Below are 16,039 nucleotides of genomic sequence, written 5' to 3'. Positions count from 1 at the left end.
AACACATCTTGCAATACTTTCACGGGACAGCGTTCTTTTTATTGCATAGTCAGGATTTTACGAGGCCGCCTTCAGAGCGAACGGACATCTGGAACAGCGCGCGGCTTTATAGACTCATTATTATAGATACTATGTAGTCAGCGTATGTACACAATAAAACATTACCCTAAAGTGTTGACGGCTCTGGAGGGAAAAGAGGTGAAGGTGAATGACAGTTTCTGCCTGTTGATCATAAATAAGACCAATAATATTTCTCATATTCTCTTTCTTGTGTCCGTCGGCTTCTCCGATGGTTTTATTTTTCTCTCTCTGACGCATACAGGAAGTCTGCAGCGAACTATGGTGCATGAGTAAGAGCAACCGCTGCATCACCAGCAGTATACCTGCAGCAGAGGGAACCATCTGTCAGACAAATACCATAGAGAAAGGGGTGAGCTCTGAAAATAATCACACAGTATTTAAATATTTAATTTGTTTTTCTATTTAACCTCAAGATAAAAAAAACGTAGAGATTAAAAATCTAATTTACAAGGATGTCCGTTAATGTTTATCTAAAGTTTCACTTGGACTGGTTGTTGCAAGAATAAAAAAAATATGTTTCTGGTCGAAAGTTTCCATTTATTCATTCATTCATTAAGGTCAGTTGTTGTGGTAAATTGAACAAATTGGAAGGAATAATGAAAAGCCAGATCAAGGCCTGTCAATATAACAAATTTTACTGGACAATAAATTATTCCAAAAGGTAGAACAAATGATAATATTGTTGTTTTAAGACCATTTTCAAGTAATGTAATGGTAATGGCTTAATAATGCAAGAATACTTGATGAGTGTTTGTAAATACACAACTGTGTATTTATATTTTAGAATTTTTTTTAACCTGTGTGTGTGTGTGTGTGTGTGTGTGTGTGTGTGTGTGTGTGTGTGTGTGTGTGTGTGTGGGTGTGTGTGGGTGTGTGTGTGTGTGTGCTGCAGTGGTGCTTCAAACGGGTGTGTGTTGCGTATGGGACTCGTCCAGAGGGGGTGGATGGAGGCTGGGGTCTGTGGTCCGCCTGGGGGGAGTGCAGCAGGACCTGTGGAGGTGGAGTCTCCTCCTCCGTCAGACACTGCGACAGCCCCAGGTACTGCCTACAATGATCCACACTGTGGAAAAACAAAAAACATTGCAGTTATTCTGAAATAAGTGACAGAAACTCAAAACAAGCTAATCAAAGACTTGATTGTAAAGTTTTTGAGACTACAAAGAAACTGAAATTTGAAGTGATGGGCTAACTGTGGAGGATACGATATGAGAAAGTTGCAGGGAAATGTGATGTGATAGGAGGGAATAAAATAAACCAGAAGGATGCTGGGAACCCGGAGGACGCTGGGAACCAGAAGGACGCTGGAAATAAGGAAGCAGAAAGCAAGCAAAAAAAAAAACGAGATTAAAAAACACAAAATCTAATATTTAAAGCTTAGAGGAATGAAAGACTGACTGACAAAAGCAAACATATATCTGTCCATCCATCTCTTTAGATATTCCTTCCATCTATTTATCCATCTGTCCATCCATCCATACATCCATCCGCTAATGTTCAGAGCATTTGAACAAACATCTGATTCAGCTCGGCTGACTCTTTTTGATTTTTGGTTCCTCGACTCCAAACTGCCCAGAAAACGAAGCTCCTCTCTTTACCTCTTTTGTTTTGACCCAGATGTTTTCTCTGAAAAGCTGATTTCAGTTGTTTGTTTTCTCAAATCTGGTTCATGATCCACATCTCATGATCATGGGATCATGGGTGAGTTAAAAGGCAGACAAGCCAGTAGATTGAGAGCTTTGTTGTCCATCTTGTGGCCTCTGTAAAAGCAGTCATTAGACCAGAGATAATTAAACCTCTTTCCCACAGAGACCATCTGTTCTGACGCCTTACATCAGACCCTCACTCTGACTGATGTTTGTCTACCTTTTACACTATATTTGTATATATTTTTCCTCTCAGTCCTTCCATGAAGAGGGCAGTTATTTAAATTAAAGTTCTTCTCACTCTGCATCAATCGCTGTCAGCAGATAGCTCATCTTGAAATTATTAAAGAGGGGAATGGTCTGACCCAAATCTGGGGCCAACAATTTTCTCCTGTTTCATTTCAGACTATTATTTTCCACATTTGCTTTGGTTTTACTCTCCCGAAAAGTGATGTAAATATTGAGAAAGCTGCCAGCTGCACACCAAACAGATGTATTTTTAAAATGTAGAAAAGTTGTCTTGTTGTGAAATCGATGTAGCTAAAATAAAGTCCAATCAGTGCAGCTAAAGATAAGGATGGAGCCATGAAACAACTGAGCTTTGACGTCAGTATGTGTGCTGATGTAATGGAGGACTGATGTAGTCGATATGTGACAGATTGATCCTGCTGTTTTTGACTGCAGGCCAACCATCGGAGGAAAATACTGTCTGGGAGAAAGAAAACGTTTCAGGTCCTGCAATATTGATGTGAGTTTTACTCAATCTTTGCTATCAATTCGTCTGCACTCATTCAACTATACTATGAATATTGTTAGTGATTCTTGGCTTGCTGTAGTGTGTGAATGCAGAGTAAAACACAGAGAAAATCTAAATGTACGAAGAAGAATTTGTGCATTTGTGTCCAATGCAGGAGTGTCCTGCAGGCTCCAGGGACTTCAGAGAGATCCAGTGCTCCGACTTTGACAGCACTCCTTTCAGGGGAAAATTTTACACCTGGAAACCGTACAGAGGAGGTGAGCATGTTTTTTTTAATTTAGTATTTGCTGAAGCGTAGTGTTAGTATTGATATGTCCATCGTTTTAGCTGCTATTGTCCTCTGCCTCGCTGCTTTTGTTAACTTTTCCACATTTTCTCATGTTACAATTACAAACTTCAATGTTTTTGTTACCAACTCAAAATTGTGCATGATTGTGAAATGCGGTGGTGGGCACACTTCCACAAATACGTTAATATACAGCAAAGCAAATTTTTTGCTTAGCTCTTTAACAGCTTTGCTAACTTTGAATACATTTAGCACATTTATGGTGCGTTCACAGCATCAGGAGCATCTGGTTTACATTCAAAGTCCATGTGGATGCGTGTCGGGGCGCTTTTCGTGTGTCTAGCGCTGCACGACTGAAGCGTTTTGAGCATTCAGTGAGTCATCGCCGCTTGATGCAAAGCATCAACTAATCAGAGAGACTCTGCTAAGTGACGTAGTGGCCTGTAGCTGGTGTTCTGCCAGGAGATGCAGGCACCAATGCAGGTGACGGAAAACAGCAGCTCGTCCCAACACGCGTCTGGAGCGATTTTGCGTTTGATGCACGTCTAAAGCTGAAGCTGACTTCAAAGTGCACACACATCCAACTCAAAGCGTTGGACACATATTTGACCCACGAAACCCGTTTGGTGTGAACGCAGCATTAGCTTGCCTTAAATTAATTTTCTGAATAAATTCTGAAGTGCTAATTTACTTTGCTGTTTTGTAAACTTTCCGTTGGATGAAATTTGACATCTGTTGGTTGTCGACTTAACAATTCTTTAAGTAGTTAGTTATTCTCATGCTCTTATTTTGAAGGGGGTGAAGACTGTTAGTGCAAGGGTTTTGTTTCCTCTCCTCATTTTTTCCACCAGCTGACCAAACTGCTGGAGCTACCCTGGGGTTGCTAGGTAACGGGGCTGGACTCTGCTGGGGTTGCTCGGTAACAGCTCAGTCCCCATAAATTGTGACTTTTTGAAACTGTTTGTTTTCCAGAAACCAAAAAACATTAAATTAATGCCAGAAAACAACTGGGTGTTTTTTTTCTTAGTGCTTCTGCTGCTTTTACAAGCAGTTGAGACCCAAATGGAAGTAAAAAAACATTCAAAATGGTAATTTTGAATAATAAGTCCACTTTCAGAAGTAACCAAACTGCAAACTTTTACACATTAAACACATTAAATGAGGTGCAGAGAAGCTGCAAGGTTCTTCTTTATGCTGATCCGTCTTACTTGATCTGAAAGTAAAAGATGTCAGTAATTGTAGCAACATCGTTTTCTAAGCACATTTTACAAAGCCAGAATGTTCAGCTATTAAATAAAATGGCTTTGTGTCTAAATTGATTTTCTTCTTAAGTCAAATTAGTAGAACTGAGTGAAAGTCGTCCCAGATGGGACTGATTCTCTTTCTGCCAGCAGTTGTAATTCATTACTCGTAGTTTGGTATGATGGTTTATATTTTATGAAGATCACAGACCTTGGAGACATTACGACTTCCTGCTTAGCGTCGCCGGTCCTGAAGTAGAAATTGGATTTAGCTCAGTACATATTAAATTGGATTCATTCAATCTAAGCCTTTTGAGATGTTGTAAATTCTGAGCTTTGTAAATAAACTGAATTGAAGCTGCTTATGTGTGTTGAAGCTGCAGACTGTCCCTCTTGTCTGGTGTGCAGATGCTGGCTGCACCCGAAGTTCTCTGCAGGAATTTCTCGTTTCTGCTAAACGCCGAACGCCGAAAACTGGACGCAAAAGATAAATAGTTTGACTGCTTTAATTTTGAACATAATGGCTTGCAGAGATAGTCGGCGAAACAATTCCAACACCAGGCAACAAGTGGTCTTTTCATCAAGTCAGCTGATTTTCCAAGAAAAATCCCTTGCAGCTGCTAAAATGGGAAAAGTGCCAATTTCTTTTTTCCTTGTTAAAGTCAAACAGCAGCTCTCCATCTCTTCCGTGGTCAGACTTCCAGTTGTGCTTTTCCTCCTTTTACGTGGATAACTCTTGTCTTTTTTGCCTTCCTCATTTCCCCATTCTTTCCATCTCTAAATTTATTTAGTTTAGCTTCATGTGATTTCTTCTTATTTCTATCTTGACGTGGAAAACAGAAACAGGCCGTCTCTGTCAGTTCAGACAGCCAAGGACAGCTCATTTATTAAAGGAAAAACCTCTCACTTATTTTTTTTTCTTGAAACAAGCTGTTCTATGTCAATGTTTTTAGTCCAGCAGCCTTCACGTTCAACCTTCACACTGCACACCTGAAAGCTTCCATTACCCTGCCAAAACTCGGCACCATGGGAGTTGTAGTTTCCCGTAGTCTGAACAATTTATTGTCTGTGTGTTTGACCGGTACATTCTCGCTTTCTCTTGCTAGCACAAGCTGTGACTGCCAGCACAAACAAACACGGGATGATGTCAGCAGTCGCTCTAATAAGAAACTGTTGATCTGTTTCACACATGAATGAAGATTTGTTGAAACACATATTTTGTTAAATTTATTGGCCACTTCCCTTTACCACTCCAGACCGCTAAATACTGACCCTCTGGGTAAAGATGACATTTATCCCAAAGAAGTGGCAGGAAACTACTAGCTAACTGCTGAATTGTAGCATTCAGAGGCGCAGTGGACCCGCCGTGTTAGCTATTCATGAGCGACTGTGGTCCATAAATTTCTAGAATCCGAAAATACTTAAGACCCCATTTTAATACACTTGTACCTGGCTTTTTTCATAGTTGAAATGCCAAATATACTTTAAAGGGGATGTATAATGCAGAATTTACACCTTTACACTTATATTTGGGTCTCTACTGCTTCTAAAAACAACCCAAGCTCTTAATGAACAACACCACCCAGATAGTTTTTGGCAATAAGTTCATGTTTTTTGGTCTCTGGAAAATTATCTGTTTCAAAAACAACTGGAATCTAACGTTACCAATTAGCAAGCATGACTCATCACCTATCAACCCCAGCAAAGCCCAGCCTGTTACCTACCAACCTCAGCAGAGCTCCGCCCGTCACCTAGCAACCCAGGCTGGTTTAAAGAACCCCATCTTATTTCTGTTTTTAGATTTCAGAATGAAGAAAAACAGTTTTCAGAAAAGAAGATGGGTATATTTTCTTCTGTGGGATGTTGACATTTATGGAAAACAAAAAAGTACATAATTTCCAACTTTAAAAAAAATCGGAAACAATATTAGTATTTTTAATGTCATTTTGTCATGGAAACTCAATGTATTACATAAAAAAGCTTATACCACCATTTGATATTATATTTATATTTAAAACATGAGTTGATTTTTTTAGCATTTTAAGCCAGAGTTGCATTGAAACCTTGTGTAAGGTCCAAAGAGCCAATTAAGCCACATGTTTCTTTAGAGTGGAAATAAATTAAACATCTAGAGAAACTTTAGGAGTAGCTAAAGATTAGGGAGCTCATCACAAAAGAGAAATCATCTAAATATCATAGGAATCATGCAGAAAGCTGTACAGCAGTTGAGAATCTATTGAGAAGGGTAGAAATAATTTTTAACATCCTGTTTTCAATCAGTTTTAGTTTTATTTTCCTTCAAAATTGGTGATGTCTGTTTCATTTCCACTCAAAATTTCCTAAAACAGCAAACAAATCCTCTCCTAAGCGTGTCTTCTCTGTCTTTTATGTGCATTAACGCTTTGTCTGCTGGTTCTGTTGCGTTGTGTGGGTCCAGGTGGGGTGAAGCCCTGCTCTCTCAACTGCCTCGCCGAAGGATACAACTTCTACACGGAGCGAGCTCCCGCCGTGGTGGACGGCACGCCGTGTCGAGATGACTCTCTGGATGTTTGTGTAAACGGAGAGTGTAAGGTCAGTAAAAAGGATTTTGTTTAAACAAATCCTTGCGAGCATTTGGTTTGAGTCCAATAAAAGTCACTAAAACGTGAGTAAGCAGGTTTAAGTCGAATCAACAGGAGATTGTCTTGATCTTAGTCACTTTGAAGCCTGAACAGCTGCAGCCATCTGGTTTACACGTTGGCTGATGTTGCTCGTTAGAATCAGCTGCTCGGATGATAAAACTAGGCGTAACCTTGGCAGCAGACTCAGATTCACATTAATGATCTTGATCCCAGCTGTTAATAAAAACAAAATGATGCCAGTGTGCTTTGATGAAACGGAGACTACCTGGTGCTCCGAATGGTCCAGCTGACACAACAAAGATTTATTGAATAATTGCTCGTGCTTTTCCTAGAAATCTCACAATAAAACAGTTCGTACTTCAGCCCTTTTAAGTGTGTAAATAAGAACCACCTCAAACATTACTAACATCCTAATCTCTGTCTTCCAACCTTTTTAACCTCACCTTAGCTCCTCTTTTTAATATGACTCAGAGGTTTGTTAGATTATGAAGCAGAGGTGGTCTGAAATCCAAAGAGACGGTTGTGTTTATCAAAAGTCCTCCTTTTTTCTCTTGCGCTCTGCTCTGCTCTGCAGGAACTCGGTGACCTTCCAGCTCAGTTGTTAGTCTGTCTGCGCTGCAGGCTGGCTTTCATTCCCTGCACTCCCATTTTCTGCCCTTTTCTACTTTCTGACTTCCTTCTACTTTTTTTTCTTGCAGTTTTTCTTTCTGCAATCCAGGCTCTCCTCTTTTTCTATTTTAGCCAGCTTACTCGTGGTTTATGTCCACCTGTCTCTTGCTTTAACATCTGTTGCTAGATAATCAGAGGTTTTAGAAAAGTAGCAGTGTATCTGAAAATAAGATCTAGTTTATTCAATGTGGATGTTCTGGTTAATGGAAGTTAATGGAGCAAATGTTTGCAGTAAGAGAGCAGGAGCATTTCTGTCTGAGGTTTGCTGTTTTCCATTAGTTTCTCTTCATTAGTTTAGATACAAGAATAGTATGAAATTTGATTTAACTCAGATTTGATGCAAAGATGTTTCCAGGTTTCAATAACTGTGTATAAATAAACCAAAGTCACAATAACAAATTTTGCCTGGTTGATGAATTGTTCCAGTAATATTGCGATAAACAATAATATTATTTGGAAACTATTTTCAAGTATTACAATGGCAATGACATTATAATGCAAGTAGACCCTCTCAAAAATCAATAAACTAGAACTGGAAGCCATTTTGAATATCTAAAATATACTTTAAAAAACGAAACAACAAATAAAATGAATACTGAAGTCGCTTTTTGTCATCCAGTCTTTGTGTAAAATCTGTTTTTCTAGTCATACAATAACATTAAGCTATAACATGATTAATTTTGTGTTAATTCAAGTGAATGGAGCAAAAAGTATTTACATTTTATATATAATTTTGTTCACTAAAATGTTATTATAAATAGTCGACTAAAACAAAATAAAATTTTAGACAAAAGACTAAAACTGAATTTGCTGTCAAAATTAACTCTGCCTAAGTAACCCTGGCATCAACCAGCCGCCGCATGCAGAAACAGAAATCGGAGCAGTAGTCGTTCATTTTCTATAGTTTAGTTTCAGTTTTGTTCCCTGTTTAAGAGTTTGAGTGAAACCACCTGCTTCGCTCATCATGAAATTTATTTATGTCGACAGCTTTGAGTTCAGCGACCAAAGAGCGTTGTGTCTGCTCAGGATCAGACAAAAAAAACACGCAGCACACATCTGGGTTTTCTATCTGATATTTCTATGTTTTGAAAAAGCGGTCTGGAAGACATTAGGAGGTAATTTGTCAGCTCGGCCTCTGACACCTCTCAGCTCACCGACTGTGCCCTCTTCCGCCCGTGACCCCGGTTGACCTCTGCAGCTCACTTGTTCCTGTCTTTTTATCGCAGCACGTGGGCTGTGATCGTGTGCTCGGGTCAGACGTGCGTGAAGATCGCTGTCGGATCTGCGGTGGCGATGGGAGCAGCTGCATCTCCGTGGAGGGAGTCTTCAACGACTCGCTGCCTGAAGGAGGTAGAAATCAAAATGCTTCACCTGTTATTCTTCTGCTTTCATCATCCAAATCTAGTCAATTCAGGCAAAGTTTAATTCCAACTTTGGAGCAACAGGAAGCTTTCACCATTTGAAGGTATGCAACACAAACTGTAGTCGAGAAAATATGCATATCTGGCTATTGCTATCTTGGAAAGATGGATTTTGGGCAAATTAGAGGATGAAAACATACTTTCATGATCATGTATTTACACAAGCACTGGCTTAACTTTGCTGAACACTGCAAGGATTTCAGAATAAATGATTTTGTTGCCATTATCGTTATCAATTATTTTAACTTTTTTTCCGTCAGAAATGTCTGTCCAGTCCTGTAACATTTCAGTGAAAAGAGTCCAAAGTTTGGCATCCCATAAATGTAAATCATGAATCAGAATATTCAAAGTGGATTGTTTGCATTCAAACAACACTGAAACACTTTTCAATCTCATTAAAAGTGTTTCAGAAGTGGTTGTGCCTGCATAAACTCTAAACAGATTTTCACTAAGAACAACTGTTTGTCCAAACAACTTCCTGAATTTGTAAAGGATCATTATGTAAGAACTAAAAGCTGGAATCAACGTCACCATAACACACATGTAACAGGGTTTTATTTCAACAATATTATAGATGTGAAGTTTGTCCAAATTTGTTTATTTGTTCTTTGAATTTATTTTATTTAGTCAATAAGTTGTTTCTCCATACTTTAGTTGGTGTTTTAAGTTCTGTTCTGCTGCTCTTGCTAGTTGGTGGTTACCATAGCAACCAGTAACTGACAGCTCCTCCCCCTTTTTCTGTTGCCGTCGGTAACTGTGGGGCAGAAGATGCTGGACTGATATTAACCACCAACCTGATTTGTTTTGTTTGGGGTTTTTTTTGTTGTTGGAATAAATACAGTGAACCTGAACATGTCTGTCGTGACGTCAACCTACTGGACCTGAGTCGAACTCAGAAAGGCCACACACAGATGCTACGTTCAAAAACACCGCGGCATGTAAATCCGACCACTGCGGCTTGAGGTCCGGCTGCTATCAAATGTATTTTAGGTGACCGTCTGCCCACAACACCAACTCCAGAGTCGCTCATGTTTATATTGGCTAATTAAGCCTCTCCTGGTTGCCTTCATGTCCCAGAATCCCTTGTGGTTCTGGATTGGAGTTCAGTGAGTTCTGTCACATGTTTTCTATTGATATTGATCAGGTGTCTATGGCGATATACATTATTATTGATTTATTGTCTATCCATGTCTGGAAGCCTCCAGAAACTGAAGCAAGGTTGGAAAGAGGAGTGGATAAAATTCTTCCACAACAAAAAAAACAAACTACAAAATTCTACAACATCCATCTATGCTTTTTAATAAAATCGATTTATAATGCTGTATCTGTCAAAAGCGGCACAATAAAGTGAGTTTAAATTAAATGAAGCTTTACTTTTCAAAGTGAAGCAGACAAGGTCACAATGACAGCACAGCGCTTTTTCATCTCAAACTCAAACTCCAGGCGCAGGACTGGAGGCTTATTCTGGTACCGGTCAGGATTTATGACTGGGAGAATCACTCAGTCATGTCTACAGCAAGCTTTTGATTTCTCCCAACTCCAAAAAAGCCTCCAGCCAACACTTCTCCTCTGCTGTCTGCTTCAGTGATTTAAAGTCTCCCTCTGGAGTTTTTGACCTGCAGTGGAGTTTTGGGGCAACTTTTATATGTGTGGCTTTCCGTTTTGTTTGTCTCATACATGACATACAAGCACACAATTCACATGCATTACAGTAAACCACTTCTATTTTGTTGGTTTTGTTGTTTGCCAATAGACTCTGCAATGTGCAGATTATAAAGCTGTGAGGCAGTAAATATAAGTGTAAGCACAAAAAAACAAAAGCATGCGAGGCATATAGGCAAAACTTAGTATAAAACTATGCATTACATTGCAAGAATATCCCAGAAACCTCTTTACTCTATTATTAACATACCAAGTGATAACAATATCCCTATAAGGAGAGTTTTATGACCACAGAATGAAGCCAAACCACTGTGTCTGCACTGTAAAGCTAAGAAAAATGACATGAATGTGTACTGGAGTTCAGCCTGTTCTAGAAAAGTGAAATATCAGATTTCCCAATGCTCCTGTGGTTTTTATTTAAATTTTATTTGTGCTCCAATTTCAGCATAGATGCATTTACTCTGCAAAAACACTTAATTTTACCAAATATTTTTGGTCTCATCTGTAGTGCAAATATTTTGGTACGCTTGAAATGAGACAAAACTAACTAAAAAGAGACTTTTAGCAAGATTTTGGAGCTTGTTTTCGGTGAATAATTTCTTACTATTGGTTAGTACTAGTACTGATTCCATTAACAGATTATTTAAATTGTAACAAAGCATTTCCCTATGTTATAAGTGAATTAATCTGCCAGTGCAACTAGCACTTTTTCATCAATATTAAGGAATTATTCACTTAAGTTCTTATATTTTGCTGAAAAGTCACTTGTAAGTTAGTTTTGTCTTATTTCAAGTGTATTGAGTTATTTACGCTAGAAACTAGACATAAATACAAAACTTGGTAAAGTGTAATGCAGTGAAGTTTGTGTTTGTAATGTGAGGAAAATAATAAAAAAGTTAAATTTGTTTGAATACTTTATTGTATTGTATATTTTCTGTTTCATCTGTGGTCAGTCCTTAATATTGATTTTAAAAATTACACAATTTTAAATCAGATTATTTATTTTATAGCAAGGCATTTTCTCCATGTTGCATCCTCCTACATGGTCGCCTGAGGTTTGAGCCGCTTTCTGACTGTACTTTATCCTTTATCCTGATATTTACATTAAAAACTAGACATAAAAACTTGATAAAGTTTAGCATTTCTGCATGGTAATGCAGTGAAGTTTGCGTTTTTACTTTGAGATAATATAAAAAGGTTCAATTTGTTTGAATTCTTTTGACATTCTGTTTCACCTGTGCTTTGTTCTTAACATTGATTTTAAAAAGTACAACTTCCAGTTGCAGATTATTTAATTTATAGCAAAGCATTTTATCCATGTTATAGGTGAAATAATCTGCCAAGGGAACTAGTACTTTTTCAATTTTTGACTAAAAATAAGATCTTTCATCTTTCTGAAAGTTACTTGGAAGTTAGTTTTGTTTTACTTCAGATGTTTTGAGATATTTTCACTAGAAACTAGACAAAATATTTGGTAAGATTTGATGTTTTCGCAGTGCATGTCAATTCCCAATTTGTCAAAAATCTGTCAAATAGGTGATGAGGTGTTACTAAATTTTCGCAAAATGTTCTGAAAAACAAAGCAAACATCTGAAACCAAAGTCTTTTGTCTCTCAAAGCCTCACAATCAAAAAAGAATCGCTGGAAGGAATTAGATTCCAGTTGAGCTTTTTCATTCTGTCATCCTCCAGTGAGTTGGAGTTATTTATGGTGCTTCAGCACCTGGTCTTCTGGCTGGACAGCAGAGTGAAGCTCAGAAAGTCAGAGTGAGGCGAGATGGAGGTGAGATGAGCAGAAACTTTTATAAAAAAAAAAAAAAAAACATGGACGAGAGACAGACAGATGGAGTGAATGGAGGGAAAATGGGAGAAGCCAGGTTCTGGCAGAGATGTTGTTTCTGAGCAGAGACTGGAGGATGTCTGCCCAGGAATGCAGCTGGAAACTGAAGCCCCTGCTTAGCATGTTGATGTCCCACAGAGTTAAACACCACACTGGTCCACAGTGAATAAAACTCCTTCATTTCACTTTCTCCTTTTTTTCAGTTTTTTTTTTTTTTGGTGTTTTCTGCTTCCAGATTATGAAGAAGTGGTGAGAATTCCTAAAGGATCAGTGTTCATCCACATTCAAGAGCTCAACATTTCCCTCAACTACCTTGGTAAGTTGAAGATGGTTTAAACAAACACTTGTCAAAAAAGTTTCATTCAGATTTAAAACTAATACTAGTTTTAACTGGAGCGGTACATATACTGGTTTTAAAGCCACTGCTCATACGTTTACAGTTTGCTTTAGTCTATCAAATTGAAAAGTGTATTTTTAAAACCTAAAGAGTAGATGTCTCTTCTCTGTGTTCCAGTCCTGAAGAGCAAAAATGACCAGTATTTTATCAATGGGAAGCTTAACATTGACACGCCTCGAAGGTTCAGTGTTGCCGGGACGATTTTCCACTACAGGCGGCCCACCGACGGTGCAGAAATGCTAGAAGCTCTGGGCCCGACAAACATGACCCTCGTTGTCATGGTAGGACTGGGACAGAAGAAATATAAAGTGTTCAAAAGATGCACAGTTAGAATTTGATAAAGTGACATTAGTGAGTCTATTCCTGTTTTGGATTTGTGTGTTTAGGTGCTGGTGAGGGAGGACAACCAGGGGATCCACTATCGTTTCAACCCGCCTGTCAGCAGGGATCCCATGAGCGGCTTCGCCTGGCAGTACACGTCCTGGTCCCGCTGCTCAGCTTTGTGTGCAGGAGGTAGGAAAGCAAGAAAAAATGCAAATACATGTTTAAATTTGTTTTATCGGCTACACAGTCACTGGCTGATTAACTCATAACCTGGACATAAATAAAGAAATGAAATGTAACTATGAAAACATAAATTTTTCACTTTTTTATTGACATCTACACACATGCGGGTTGCTTTGAGGTCATAAACCGTTCACACAGACGTGACATTGCGGTCGCATTTGATTAATAGGAAAATAATCAGATTTCAGCAAAAAATTGAATGTGTACAAAAATTGACCACCAAGCGCAGTTAACAATAGTCACTCTACTGTTGCGAAGTGGGAAACTTTACTATATTCAGCAACTTTCAGACAAAAGAATTCGGTATTGCACAGAATCAGAATCAGCAGGCCAGGCTTTTTAAATAGAATAGGAATCAATGAACTCCTAGTTGCCTTCTCTGGACAAATTAGCCATAGATTTTATTTTGTTATACGAGTAAATGGGAAGCTATTTTCACATAAAATTAAAGTACACTGAAAAAACACAAAAATACCATGTATTTTGGACCAGTTTCTAGGGTAAATATCTTAGTACACTTGAAATAAAACAAAAATAACTTTCAAGTAACTCTTCAGCAGGATATGGGAGCCTGTTTTAAGTCAATACTTCTTGAATATTGATGAAAAGTACCAGTTCCACTGGCAGAAATGTCTTGTTAGTGAAAAAATCTGCATGTGAAATCAGGACTTTTACCTTTATTCTATTTATTTATAAAATTATTAACTGTAACCAAGCTTTTATAGCTTGCTGAAAAGTTACTTGTAAGTTAGTTTTGTCTTATTTCAAGTGTGCTAAGATATTTGCACTAGAAACTAGACAGATACTTGCTAAGAGTTGGTGATTTTGCAGTGCAATGAAGTGAAGTTTGAGTGATAAAGTGTGTTTGTCTTTTGGCATTGTGTTGTACTTTTTCTGTCTCACCTGTGGTCAGGTGTACAGATCCAGCAGGTCGTGTGTAAGAGGCAGTCGGATCTTTCTGTCGTCTACAATCACTTCTGTGACAAGAAGAGCAAACCTAAAGAGAAGAGAAGAACCTGCAACACTGAGCCGTGCTCCCCAAAGTGAGTCCTGATCACTTTGTCTCTGCATGAGAGGGAATTAAAAACTTTTCTTGCATTTCCTTCTTAATGCGGCAGCAGCGTGTGAGGATATTAAAAACAAACAGCAGGTTTATTTCCGCTTCCAGCTGGTGGACGGGAGAGTGGTCGGAGTGCAGCCGCAGCTGCAACGGCGGCCTGCGCACTCGGGAGGTGTTATGTAAAAGGAGGATCTCTGCGGTGGAGGAGAAGGTCCTGGACGACTCGGCCTGCAGCTCCACCCGCCCCTCGTTCACAGAGCCCTGCAGCAACCACAGCTGCCCTCCAGAGTGGCTGGCCTTGGACTGGTCCGAGGTACAAACACGTTTTTGCAGTCTTGCATGCTTTATTTTGACTTTTGCAGCTATTTTAGACAAGAGTTGCTGTTTTGAAGTTTACATTTGCACATGAAAATGTCTGCTGTGTCTCAGTGCACCTGTCATTTAGGAGGCATCATTTTCTGCTGTGGGAATGACTGCGATGTAGAAGATGACATTTTGGGTTTCTATCGGGTCTAGAAGATCTAAAACATCTCATAGTTTTAAGATGTTTAGGATAAACAAGATGAACAGAATAAACAGCCAAACCTTTGACATCTAGCATAGCGCTGCCTATGCCGTATGCTAGCAGCAACAGTTGTTGCCATGCCTACATTTGCTCTTCTTATGATTAAAAGCTGCAGGGATAAAATTATAATTACACATCAGTAGAAAACCCTTTAAAGAACACACGCACAAGATATTTCAGTTATATATGTTTATTATAGTATTTTACTGACTTTCTCTTGTATAACCTTGAGACAGACAGTTACCTGCAGCGGTACAGGCAGGAAATATAGAGGTCTGGTCATGTTACGGTTCTCACTCGCTACATGAAACTGACACTGCATATAATAGACAACGTATTATTCTATTTTAAAACTTTAATAAGTTGCCAAAAGCAAAAACAACACTTTTAGAGCTTCCAGGAGTTAAAGAAATGTCTGCCAACTATTTTGTTGCTGGTGGTATTAAATGGGTTAATGGTTTCTATACACCAGTCAAAAAGAAAAGGGGGGCGTGCCGTGGTGGCGTAGCGGTTAGCGCGACCCGTATTTGTAGGCCTCGAGTCCTCGACGCGGCCGTCGCGGGTTCGACTCCCGGACCCGACGACATTTGCCGCATGTCTTCCCCCCTTTCCTTCCCCGTTTCCTGTCAGCCTACTGTCGTATAAGGGACACTAGAGCCCACAAAAATACCCCCTGGAGGGGTTAAAAAAAAAAAAGGCGGATATCAGTACGTCACTGATTCAAGCTTTTTAACCATGTATTGGTATTTATTCATATTATTGGTTTTTGGTATTTTCTGCCAGTTTTATAATGCTCTTATTATCTTTACCAAATTTTATTTATTTTCTGTTTTATAATTTATCTACCTGCGATGTTTTGAAGCACTTTGGTCAGCTGAGGTTGTTGTTATTATGATATGTAAATAAACTTTGGTCATTCCACAACAAGTGCTTTTACTTTCAATGCATTAAATCAAACACTTACTTTTACTCACTAAAGATGTTAGTATGATACTTTTACTAGACCACATTTTGTCTGTCTGTTTGTACTTTTACTTAAGTACAGTTTTGAGTACCGTACTTTCTCCATTAATATGTCAGTTTTTACAAAAACTCTGCAGGCTGTTGGCTTTGCTTCATTTACAGCTGCTGCCCCCTGCTGGAATGACGAAGTTTTATAATTTTTTGCATGCTTATGAACACAGTGACCTATCCGCTCTGACTGTCGGTTTAAAGATAGTTTTCCCTCCT

At 38.8% G+C, this 16,039-nt stretch overlaps 1 protein-coding gene across 3 annotated transcripts in view; it reads left to right on the top strand.

Annotated features, from left to right (window-relative positions):
- LOC102230202 (A disintegrin and metalloproteinase with thrombospondin motifs 10-like) overlaps positions 1-16,039 on the top strand; it is a 54,810-nt gene that overhangs the window by 36,116 nt on the left and 2,655 nt on the right. For 2 of the 3 annotated variants that reach the window (XM_023339184.1, XM_023339185.1), the window contains 11 exons: positions 323-430; positions 974-1,119; positions 2,409-2,472; positions 2,636-2,738; positions 6,446-6,579; positions 8,525-8,648; positions 12,456-12,536; positions 12,735-12,898; positions 13,004-13,130; positions 14,098-14,227; positions 14,335-14,557. In XM_023339184.1, coding sequence (XP_023194952.1) covers positions 323-430; positions 974-1,119; positions 2,409-2,472; positions 2,636-2,738; positions 6,446-6,579; positions 8,525-8,648; positions 12,456-12,536; positions 12,735-12,898; positions 13,004-13,130; positions 14,098-14,227; positions 14,335-14,557 — 1,404 coding nt within the window. The remainder of the gene's footprint in view (positions 1-322; positions 431-973; positions 1,120-2,408; positions 2,473-2,635; positions 2,739-6,445; positions 6,580-8,524; positions 8,649-12,455; positions 12,537-12,734; positions 12,899-13,003; positions 13,131-14,097; positions 14,228-14,334; positions 14,558-16,039) is intronic. The other variant, XM_005803903.2, reaches the window with a different exon arrangement.

The sequence above is a fragment of the Xiphophorus maculatus genome, chromosome 9 (assembly GCF_002775205.1).
Source record: "Xiphophorus maculatus strain JP 163 A chromosome 9, X_maculatus-5.0-male, whole genome shotgun sequence".
Classification (NCBI taxonomy): Eukaryota; Metazoa; Chordata; class Actinopteri; order Cyprinodontiformes; family Poeciliidae; genus Xiphophorus; species Xiphophorus maculatus.
The sequence above is the reverse complement of the archived record's forward strand: the minus strand, read 5'-3'. Positions and strand labels throughout refer to the sequence as shown.